The sequence below is a fragment of the Vipera berus genome (genome assembly GCF_964194415.1).
Source record: "Vipera berus genome assembly, chromosome: 2".
NCBI classification, from domain to species: Eukaryota; Metazoa; Chordata; class Lepidosauria; order Squamata; family Viperidae; genus Vipera; species Vipera berus.
The window spans coordinates 255,333,913-255,346,374 of NC_138203.1; the positions used below are offsets into that span (position 1 = coordinate 255,333,913).

The following is a 12,462-nucleotide window of genomic DNA, read 5'->3' on the forward strand; positions in this document are numbered from 1 at the left end:
AACATTTTACTCCAGATTGCTTCAAAAGAGAATGTAACAACAAACTATTAAAGGACAATGCTGTACCAACAATATTTTGCCACACAGAACCAAATGTGAAGTCTGAAGGCACACAAGAACCACCTGAAGTACCAACCCCCCCTTCTCCTTCACCTCCACCACCTCCGCAAACGTACCCAAGATTGGTAGATCCAAGCATTGGATTATTGATGCCACCACTTCACACTCCCAATAATATTGCTGTATTTTGTGATCACAACTATACTGTAGAGGATACTGTGCATCAGAGAAAAAGAATTCAGCAACTGGAAGAGCAGGTGGATAAACTGAGGAAGAAACTTAAGACTGCACAGCAGCGATGTAGGCGCCAGGAAAAACAGATTGAAAAACTACGAGAGCTTGTTCAGTTTCAGAAGGAAAAAGACGTGCTGTCAGGCAAAGGTGGTTATGTGATTCTGCCTAATGACTATTTTGAAATTGTAGAAGTCCCTGCCTAGAAGGCTAGCATTGTCATTTGTGGGACACTGCCAAAGTTAGCCTCATCAGACTAACCCACCTTATTCAGTTTAAAAAGCAAGACTTTTTAGTTCTGTATATTAATTTCTTTCAGCCCTTCACAACAATAAAAGTTGCTATATAATCAATGAAAAAAAAAAAGAGTGGCCACAATTCACGATTCAACCTGTATGTAGGAAGCTTAGGTGACAGAGCAGCTGCTTCCCGAAGGAGATCTATGAAAAACGTAAGTAGACAAACTGTGATGGGGGATGGGAAGTAGCGTGTGGGACCCAGAGAAAGCAGACCCAAGACCTATGGGTGTGGGAAGCAGGGGATGCCTCAGGATGGGAGGAGGCTTATCACCTATTACCCCTTTCATGCCATAGAGCCTGGCTGTTTGAGGGACTGCCTACCTCCAGTAATTTCTCCTTGTCCCACACGTTCTGGCAAAAGTTGGTATTTATCCAGTAGATAAATAATGTCTCTTGGTGGGACCCAGGAATGGCTGAACTAAGGCTTAGTACAATGTGTAAGACACTGAATTTTATACAGATGAGCTGTACCTTGTGGATGGATTTAACCAGCTAAAATAAAAATGGCGCTACCTTCATTATGCCGGATTCTAATTCTCCTCTGACTGGAACAACTAAATAAATTTTATTCCTGCACATATTTTTTTCATGTATCAAAATGGTATGTAAAATTGTAAGATAAGGTATTCACTTTGGAATGAGAGCTTAGGCTACAGAAATATGACTGCCATTATTAACTTTCTGGAATGCTTACAAAGCTGTTCCTCGTTCAGAAGAATTGCTAATAGCCTTATGCTGTGGATTCTGTTTTATGTGAGACATTTGCCACCATTCTTTCGCAGATATTGGATTAGTCAATACTTCTTCTATTGCTAGCCAGTATACTGGCATGTTTAGCAAGCTGTCATCTAAGCAGATGGTCAGAAAATATCTGGCAGCACAGAACTCTGTGCATATTAATAAATATTTTTGCATAAATATAACATATAATGGACAAATTTCAGCCATGTTGGAAGTAAACCCTGTATGCAGAATATTAATTTACACAAGCATACATGTCTGTATATGTAAAATATGTAATGCTTAAATTTTAAATTTTTGTTTTATGTTTGGGGAACCTTTTACAGAATTACAGAATAACGGAGTTGGGAGGATGAATTTAAAAACTGAAAAAGAAATAGAAAGGAGAATTAAAAAGATTGTTTTGTTTCAGCGGCTGATTGAATAAAATTATAGATTGACCAGTAAAGCTACTTGAAGAGGAGATTTCACTGTGAACATAGGTCTAGATTTGTTTAATAATTGGTAAATTTTCTGGAAAATCAGAATGATTTGATTTTACCTCTGTTCAGTGGAATGATCCACACTGAATAACACTTGTGTTTATAGGAAATGGTCTGATGCACAATTGCTCAGCAAGATACTTACATTTTTTTTTCAATCCATTATAGTTCTTGATCATTTACAGATTAGTTATAATTACCTGTATCCTGGGAAAAGAAGGAAATAATGGCTTCTTTCTGCTGTCCATTTAGAGAAATTCACTGGACAGACATTTGAATCTTTTATTAGTGCCATTAAGAGTATTGTCTATCATCAAATCAGTAGTTTTAATAACCATGAGAATCTGAATCATAGAAGAGAATAGCTTACTCAGCTTAATAGGGTCTAAAAAACAAATGGTATAGGGTCTCCTGCTAGAGCAGGGGGTTGGACCAAAGTCCCTTTCAGCTCTATTCTGATCGATCGATTGATTGATTGATTGATTTGATTGGATATACTTGGCCCCTATAAAAGGCTCAGGCAGAGATATTTTTCATTCTCCTAAAACTTAATATATAAAAAGTAATATGTAAATATTACAAATTTTCATACTAGTCTCTCCCTTTATGTGTATAATATATTTTGCAACTTAGTACTTATTTATTTACATCAGGGTGTCCAAACTTGGTAACTTTAAGACTCGTGGACTTCAACACCCAGAATTCCCCAGCCAGCATGATTCAAGATTCAAATGTCTGTCCAGTGATTTTTTCTGAACGGACTGCAGAAAGAAGCCATGAATTTCAGTACAGTCAGCCAATACACCAGTGTGAAATGAAGTTTTCTAAAACTTAAGAATTATTGCTTAATTTTGCCTTTTCTTTCAATATGGCCCAAATGTATACCCTTTTCAGACACTAGGTGGCAACAACGCCACCAATTAGAGATGGAGATAGAGAATAAATATCTAGATACCAAGTTTTAAAGGGTAATTAAATTCCTAGCTGTTTAGATTCTATTCCAACGTGCTCCTTTTTATATGAATATAACTAAGGTATAACAATGAAAGACTTTCAAATATATTAATTAAGGTTGTGGGAAGTTGTTTAAAGCTTGAAGTTTTGTGATATTGTAGTTCACTGGTACAAAACAATTTGCAGAATTGTACTTTTTAACTTCTCAATGGCTTTCTATAATCATGGTATATATTTTTAGATTCTCATTGGAGGTTAAGTGTGGGGGCACAGTTTTATGCTACTTTTCAAACTTTAATTCTCTTTACCTTTAACAATCTTGGCTCTTCAAATAATGTCCTAGAATAATTTATTTTCCATTTTTCTTTGTCCCTTCTCATCAAATACTTCAAAACTTTAATGGGACTCTTTTGGAAATCCAGTCCAGGGAAGGTATCCAAGTCACTCATCTGGTTTATTATGTGCATGTCTCTGAATTATTAAGACTTCAGGAAATCTGGAAGCATTAATGCAAAGGAAATAATGTTACTAATATTACATTGCAGCTTCTCCAGTCCAGAACCATGGGTCAAAGAATCTGAAATGTAATGTTTCTTATAAACTTCAGTTGCTTATTGTTTATATTTCATATTTCATTTTTGCCCAGAAAATATGAGAAAGCAAATACAGAATAACACTATAATAATATTTTTAAAATCCAAGCTGAAAATGTTTTTAAAAACTCAAGAATATTACTTTTTTTCTGGTTTTACTAATGTGTTCTTTACAATGGACACGCGTACAAGAAATTTCTCCTGTTAAATATGGGATTTTTAAGAATCCACAAATTTGTGAGCTACCATAACATTGTAGGCTCACTTGTGAGTAAAAGCAAGGAAAAGAGAATTGATAATATCATTTATACAAGCAAAAGTGTACTACCACATTCCAAATGATGTATTAAATCATGTATAGATATTGTGGCACAACGTTTTATGTAACATAGCTAAGATTTTTACTGGCCTTGTAAAGCAAAGTCTTCAAAGATTTTATTTAGCCTCAGAGGAAGTTTTTAGCCTTGTGAGTTGTTTATTTTGGCTTGTGCTGTGTTCAGAGACATCAATCAGCACAAGAGAAGAGCATGTTAGGTCTTACCAACTTTATGACTATTGGCATGGTCCTTTTATTTCAACATTATTTTTATTGAAGGATTAGTATGAAGACTATTGTTACAAGAATGCCCACTTCTTTGATAATATGATTTCCCTCTTTTTATTTCATACATGTATGTGGAGTGCATGTATGTGCGGTGCATGTATATACATATCAATTCTCCATCTATTTCAGTTATCTGTGGAGAACATATTCAGATGACACAGTAAACCAGAATACTGTAGAAAACCATTGTCTATTGTCCTTTCACTACATTAAAAAAAGTATAAGGCAAGCTCCTGGTTCACTAATCATGCTGCATTGGCTTTCTATAACCTGACACCTACATTTGTTGGCAGGTCATCTTGGATAATTCTTAGCCAGTATGACCAAAGACCATGATGGCTTAGAATTCTTGGGAGTTTCTGGAGGTGCCAAATTGTAGAAGGTTGTACTAAACAAACCACAGTTGGATCCATCCATGTTTGTTTAGTTGGTCTCACTGACGAGGTATTATGTAATAAAAGGCTTTAATAGAATAAGAGAATAACAGAGATGGAAGGGACCTTGGAGGTCTTCTAGTCCAACCCCCAGCTCAAGCAGGAAATCCTATAACATTTCAGACAAATGGTTGTCCAATCTCTTCTTAAAAACCTCCAGTGTTGGAGCACCTACAATTTCTGGAGGCAAATCATCCCACTAATTAATTGTTCTAACTGTCAGGAAATTTCTCCTTAGTAAAAGGTTGCTTTGGAAACAGGTTGACCCCCTCTTCTTTGTGGAAGCCCATTTAGATATCTGCTATTATGTCACCCATAGCTTGTCTTTTCACTAGACGAGACATACCCAATTCTTCATATGTTTTAGCCTCCAGTCCCCTAATCATTTTTGTTGCTCTTCCCTGCACTCTTTGTTTAGTAGTTTGTAGTTACATGAAGTAGTTATTTATAGGATGAAACATTTACTTCTTTTAAAATTGAGATATAGAGAAAGCAGGTAAGACAACAAAAGCTTATAAAATGCAGGTATCATTGTGTTTAAGTGCTGGTACCACATTGCTCCCCTTCATGGATTACTGCCTTGTCGTGGCGAAGGGGCTTGCGTAATTCAATGAAGCTATGAGCTATGCCGTGCAGGGCCACCCAAGACGGACAGGTCATAGCAGAGAGTTCTGACAAAACGTGATCCACTGGAGAAGGAAATGGCAACCCACTCCAGTATCTTTACCATGAAAACCCCATGGACAGTAACAAAAGGCAAAACGATATGACGCTGGAAGATGAGCCCCTCAGGTCGGAAGGCGTCCAATATGCTACTGGGGAAGAGCAGAGGGCTAGTACTAGTAGCGCCAGAAAGAATGAAGCGACTGGGCCAAAGCCGAAAGGACGCTCAGCTGTGGATGTGTCTGGTGGTGAAAGGAAAGTCCGATGCTGTAAAGATTTTTTCTCCATAGGAACCTGGAATGTAAGATCCGTGAATCAAGGAAAACTGGACGTGGTCAAACAAGAGATGACAAGACTGAACATTGACATCTTAGGTATCAGCGAACTAAAATGGACAGGAATGGGTGAATTTAATTCAGATGACCATCAGGTATACTACTGTGGGCAAGAATCCTTCAGAAGAAATGGAGTAGCCTTCATAGTCAATAAAAGAGTAGGAAAAGCAATACTGGGATACAATCCTCAAAATGACAGAATGATCTCAGTTCGAATCCAAGGCAAACCATTCAATATCACAGTAGTCCAAGTCTATGCCCCAACCACTGGTGCTAAAGAGGATGAAATTGACCGGTTTTATGAAGCCCTACAGCACCTTATAGAACTAACACCAAAAAATGATGTCCTTATCATCATGGGGGATTGGAATGCTAAAGTAGGAAGCCAAAAGATAACCAGAATAACAGGCAAGTTTGGCCTTGGAGTACAAAATGAAGCAGGGCACAGGCTGATAGAATTCTTTCAAGAGAATACGATGGTCATAGCAAACACTCTTTTCCAACAACACAAGAGACGGCTCTACACATGGACATCACCAGATGGTCAACACAGAAATCAGATTGACTATATGTTCTGCAGCCAAAGATGGAGAAGCTCTATACAGTCAGTAAAAACAAGACCAGGAGCTGACTGTGGCTCAGACCATGAGCTTCTCCTTGCAAAGTTTAGGCTTAAACTGAAGAAAGTAGGGAAAAGCACTAGGCCACTCAGGTATGAATTAAATCATATCCCTGTTGAATATACAGTAGAGGTGACAAATAGATTTAAGGAATTAGATCTGATAGACAGAGTGCCTGAAGAACTATGGACAGAGGTTCGCGACATTGTACAACAGGTAGCAACCAAAACCATCCCAAAGAAAAAGAAATGCAAGAAAGCAAAATGGCTGTCTGAGGAAGCTTTGCAAATAGCTGAGGAAAGGAGGGAAGCGAAAGGCAAGGGAGAAAAAGAAAGATACACCCAATTGAATGCAGAATTCCAGAGAATAGCTAGAAGAGATAAGAATGCCTTCTTAAATGAACAGTGCAAAGAAATAGAAGAAAACAATAGAATAGGGAGGACCAGAGATCTTTTCAAGAAAATTGGAGAAATGAAGGGAACGTTTAATGCAAAAATGGGCATGATAAAGGACCAAAATGGCAGGGACCTAACAGAGGCAGAAGAGATTAAGAAGAGGTGGCAAAATTACACAGAAGAACTATACAAGAATGAGCTTAACGTCCCTGATAATCACAATGAGGTGGTCACTGACCTCGAGCCAGACATCCTAGAATGTGAAGTGAAGTGGGCCTTAGAAAAGCTGAGCAACAACAAAGCTAGTGGAAGTGACAGTATTCCAGCTGAGCTATTCAAAATCTTAAAAGACAATGCAGTAAAAGTGCTACACTCAATTTGCCAGCAAATTTGGAAAACTCAACAATGGCCACAGGATTGGAAAAGATCAGTTTACATTCCAATTCCAAAGAAAGGCAGTGCCAAAGAATGTTCAAACTATCGCACCATTGCACTCATTTCTCATGCTAGTAAAGTCATGCTTAAAATCCTACAAGCTAGACTTCAGCAGTATGTGGATCGAGAACTACCAGAAGTGCAGGCAGGATTTCGAAGAGGCAGAGGAACTAGAGATCAAATTGCCAACATACGCTGGATCATGGAGAAAGCTAGGGAGTTCCAGAAAAACATCTACTTCTGCTTCATTGACTATGCTAAAGCCTTTGATTGTGTGGATCATAACAAACTGTGGCAAGTTCTTAAAGAGATGGGAGTACCAGACCATCTTATTTGTCTCTTGAGAAACCTATATGCGGGTCAAGAAGCAACAGTGAGAACTGGACACGGAACCACTGATTGGTTCAAAATTGGGAAAGGAGTCCGGCAAGGCTGTATACTGTCGCCCTGCCTATTTAACTTATATGCAGAGCACATCATGAGAAAGGCAGGGCTAGATGAATCAAAAGTTGGAATTAAGATTGCCGGAAGAAACATCAACAACCTAAGATACGCAGATGATACCACTCTAATGGCAGAAAGTGAAGAAGAACTAAAGAGCCTCTTGTTGCAGGTGAAGAAGGAGAGTGCAAAACTTGGGTTGAAACTTAACATTAAGAAAACCAAGATCATGGCATCTGGCCCTCTCAATTCCTGGCAAATAGATGGGGAAGAAATGGAGGTAGTGACAGATTTTATTTTCCTGGGCTCCAAGATCACTGCAGATGGGGACTGTAGCCAAGAAATTAAAAGACGCTTGCTCCTGGGGAGGAAAGCCATGGCAAATCTAGACAGCACACTAAAAAGCAGAGACATCACCCTGTCAACAAAAGTGCGTATAGTCAAGGCTATGGTCTTCCCAGTTGCAATGTATGGCAGTGAAAGTTGGACCATAAGAAAGGCTGAGCGCCAAAGAATTGAGGCCTTTGAACTGTGGTGCTGGAGAAGACTCCTGCGAGTCCCTTGGACCGCAAGGCGATCAAACTGGTCAGTCCTAGAGGAGATCAATCCTGACTGCTCTTTAGAAGGCCAGATCCTGAAGCTAAAATTCAAGTACTTTGGCCACCTAATGAGAAGGAAGGACTCACTGGAGAAGAGCCTAATGCTGGGAAAGATCGAGGGCAATAGAAGAAGGGGATGACAGAGAATGAGGTGGCTGGATGGAGTCACTGAAGCAGTAGGCGTGAGCTTAAATGGACTCCAGAAGATGGTAGAGGACAGGAAGGCCTGGAGGAATGTTGTCCATAGGGTCGCGATGGGTCGGACACGACTTCGCAGCTAACAACAACAACAGCAACAACCACATTGCTGACAATAGGCTTAATCATCCAGAGATAATAAGCTAACCAACAGTAGTATTTCTAGGGACCTTTGTTGGACCATATAATTGCTCCAGAACCTTGACCTCATATGGTCAAAGAAATCATAGCTTTATGATGTTTTTCCTCTTGCAGACTATAATGTCTGGACATTTTCTTTTCACATTGACCAAAGATTCTCATCTTTTTCTGCAAGAAAAAAGATTTTGGTTGTGGCACAATGATGGCACAGTGGTTTAGCTGTCCTGTCATCAAAGAACTTCAGCCTGAGTCCTGGAGAACCGTGGAGCCTCAGGTTGCAAATGTCAGGCTGAGCCCCATCGTTGTTGCAATTCTAAGGATAAGTTGAAGTTCCTGGATCATAAAAAGTGCATCATTGATGTCATGATGAAAAAGGTGAAAACCTATAGGAGAGCTGAAGCAGGCCAAAGGCATATCTAGCCTGGGTTTAAACTGTGTTGTGGGTCACACAGCAGCCAAACAGATGCATCTCTTTCCAGTAGGACAGAGAGTGCAATCTCTGCCTTGGATTCTGGAGTTATTATGTAGTATTAAGTCTACAACAGAGAGATAGTATGTTTAGTGATTAAGGCACCAGGTTCTTAGGCACAAAAATAGCCATTCTCTCTCAACCCTAGAAAGGAGACAATGGCTAAAACCTTTGAAAAACTTTACTGAGAAAACTGCAAGGAATTGTCCAGGCCGTCTCCAAGAATCAAATGGGATTGAACAGAATAGGAAAAAAGCCTACGTGAAGGAAATTGATTGCCCAAAACTATAATTGTCTCATGCTTATATTTTCATACACAGGGAGAGAACAACACTGTTAAAAATCTGCCAGTGCTGTGTATCCCAGCAGTGATCCAACTACCATTCTCTGGGGCTGAACTTAAAAGAACTGGGAAAACTTAAATGCTGAATATTTACAGGTAGTCCTTCAGTTACGAGTGTAATGGAGCCTGCCCATTCCACTTGTAACTCAAAAACTTGTAGAGTGAATCTTGTACCTCGAATGAGATATTGCTCCCTTGCTCATTAAAACGCACGTGGCTCCTTAAGTGAACATGAGGTATCTCAGGGTGGGGAAGGCCATGGAGGGCCTAGTGATGGAAGAGGCCCCAAGGCCTCCCTGAGCCACTAAGATACCGCACGCTTTCCCCTCCCTTCCTGCCTTGCCGGACTCACCTGGAAGAGAATGCTGCCACCCAGATGTGAGGCCAGGGAATGCTTCTACACCGTCCCCACATCTGGGCTCCGGAGGCCTTTTCCAGGCTACTGTCGCTTTAACAGGCCCCCCATGGCCCGATTGGGCATGGAAAATGCCTCTGGAGCCTGGATCAGGCTGGGGGGGGCATGGCAGCATTTCCTGGCCTCACATCTGGGCAGCAGCAACCTGGAAAAGGCCTCTGGAGCCCGGATCAGGCCACGGCGAGGCACAGAAGTGTCCCCCAGCCTTAGATCTGGGTGGCTATGGCATGGAAAATGCCTCTGAAGCCCAGATTGGGCTGCGGGGTGGGGGCACAGAAGCGTTCCCTGGCCTCAAATCTGGGCAGCAGTGGCTTGGAAAATGCCTTCAGAGCCCGAATCAGGCTACGGTGGGGCACAGAAGTGTTTCCCCAACCTCAGATTTGGGTGTCAACAGCCTGGAAAACATGTCCAGAGCCTGGATCAGGCCATGGGGGGGAATTGAAGCATCCCCCAGCCTCAGAAAAGGCCTCTGTAAAAGGCCTCCGGCACCTGGATCCAGCCTCCGGACACAGGTGGAAGTGTCCCCCAGCTTCGGTTCTGTTTTCTGTTGCAGAGGCCTAAAGTACCATGAGATCATGCAAGATCAGTAGCGTGAGATCTCGCCCCACTGATTTTGAGTGATCTTGTGTTACTTTTGGCCTCCATTCTCTGTGAATGCACCTAAGGCCAGGAGCAGCCAAGAAAGCAAAGGATCTCAATTTTTGCAGGGTATTGAAGGCCTGGTGCCTAGGGAGACCTGGGGAGAGGGTGGGGAGGGAGGGAATAACCAGGGTGAATGTTGCAGATCCACTGCGGTCACTCGTAAGGGCTTCCGTGGTGCTGCAATATTCGTAACTTTGGGACTTGCTCATAAGCACTAGGGGGCGCTCATCAGGTAGCTTTGAATGAGTGTTAAGTGAACACTCATAACTTGGGGATTACCGGTAAATTAACTAGTCAGAGATTGCATTAGATCGTTTATAATGTTTCTAAAGATTTTATGGCTGTTTGAATCTGGTTACTTAAAAGTTTTAATCTGGTTATTTTGGCTCATTATTTAAGAAAGAGCTGGAATGAGGAAGGTATTTATGTGCATCAAATTTCTGTATAAATGGTTGATGTAATTGCATATGAGTTCCAAATGATTCTGTGCCAGACACATATTTTAAATGGATGTCTAGTCAGCTTTTCAGAATCGCTCTAAAACCAGGTGTATAAATATAAAACTAATTGACATGAAATGAGATAGAAATGCGAACCACACAAGAAGCTGTGTGAAAAACACAGGATTAAAAAAAACACAGGATAAAAACAGATAAAATGCCTACCTTATATCAATAAAATTTCAACAGTCTGATTTTTATGTTTTAAAATTAATGTGATATCTAGACTTTTTTGGAATGCATCTGAGTACAAATCGGAGTCAAGCTATCTAAATTAATGTGCAGCAAATGTAATGCCTTAAAAATAAACCTTCTGAAACACTTAGCAAAAATGTATGCAATCACATTTTTCTATTTGTTTCTTTTGTCTATACACACATGCCCTCGTATATTATTATTACAGTTCTGTTCTTCCTTCATTTTTTTATCAAACTTCATTGCATTTCCTTTTATTACCCATTAGAGTTAGGTTGCTTATCACTTCACCTAAATAAATAAGTAGTAAATAAATAACCGAGAGTCACTTTGAAATGACATGGGCAGCAAATAAATTTAGTTAGTAATAAATGAATACATTTCACACCACAAAGATTTATTTTTAATACAAGTTTTATTATTATTTTTAAATTTTACATCCAGGTATGAAGCAATACGGTGGTTGGGTAGTTAAAAGTAAACAATAACAAATAACTAAATTATTTGTACATAGCTTAAGTTACATCAACAAGAATTCCCTCTCCAATTCCCTTAGTTATGATAACATAGTCAAATTAATCAAATTAATACATTTCTAATTGTGACACAATCAATTAGAACAATTTTCAATATATTTGCACTTATACATATCCATGTCCTGTTTTTGAATTTTACCTAATTGCAATAGAATATTTCAAAGTAGCCTGTAATATATAGAAAAAAAACTTAATTTTTGGGTAACCCACATTTCCCCTATTTTATTATATAGTAATTATCCTGTCTAGAATACATACATTGTTCATTTCAGTGCATTCTTATTTTATACAAGTATATTCTGTTTATCACCTTAATAGTTCACTAATTATTGAAAAAATATCTTTTGTTGTGTCCTTCCAGATTCCATAATATAAATCAATTCTAATAACCAACTTTCCTTTCCATTAGAAGTCTAGAAGTTAAATATAAAATCAATTTATATCTTTTAAAAGTTCCCCTTAGCCCATTAAGAGAAATTTTAATCTCTATCATTACAACAAATATATTCTATTTATCATCTTAATAGTTCATCAATTATTAAAATAATGTTTTTATTATATCATTCCAAATTCTATAATATTTCAAAGTTATGTTTTGATAGCTAATTTTGCTTAAAGATCTAAAACCTAAGTATAAAATCAATTTATATCTTTTAAAGATTCCCCTTAGCCCATTAAAAGAAATTTTAAGCTTTATCATTACAAGTCCCAACAGAAAGACAAATCCAATCTTTTAAATCTAACTCTTGCCTTCTTTTTGTGCCAATCAGGCTTCCATATCGGTGCCTTTAGATTCTCAAATGTGTCTCCCTTTCTTCCAACACACATTGTTTGAATCTAGGGAGACCATCCAATTGTCAGTTTTGCAAAGAAAGTGTCCCCTTTGTAATCATTAAGATGTTGCTTTAATAGATCAATTCTCGATGTTTGGTATGGTAGTTGTCATTAGTTCAGTTGGTCTTCTTCTTCTTCCAATTCCATCTAGCTTAGATGAGAGGGGATGACCTATGTTATAGTTATTATTTGGTTGGCTAGGTTCTCAACGTACTGTATTTGAAAGCCTTTGGTATCTTCCATCTTAGTGTTGCTTTCTTCAGCTTCTATTGTTTTTTGAATTGTAGGTTTTATAGTTAAAGT

The 12,462-nt window shown here is 38.9% G+C and overlaps 2 protein-coding genes across 2 annotated transcripts in view; both read left to right on the forward strand.

Moving 5' to 3' along the window:
* LOC308664417 (THAP domain-containing protein 1-like) overlaps positions 1 to 629 on the forward strand; it is a 908-nt gene extending 279 nt beyond the window's left edge. Inside the window, exon 1 of the mRNA XM_081321650.1 lies at positions 1 to 629. This exon is cut by the window's left edge and continues 279 nt beyond it. Coding sequence (XP_081177776.1) covers positions 1 to 497 — 497 coding nt within the window. The 3' untranslated portion in view covers positions 498 to 629.
* Positions 1 to 12,462, forward strand: part of MAGI1 (membrane associated guanylate kinase, WW and PDZ domain containing 1) — a 518,120-nt gene that overhangs the window by 183,373 nt on the left and 322,285 nt on the right. The window lies entirely within an intron of this gene.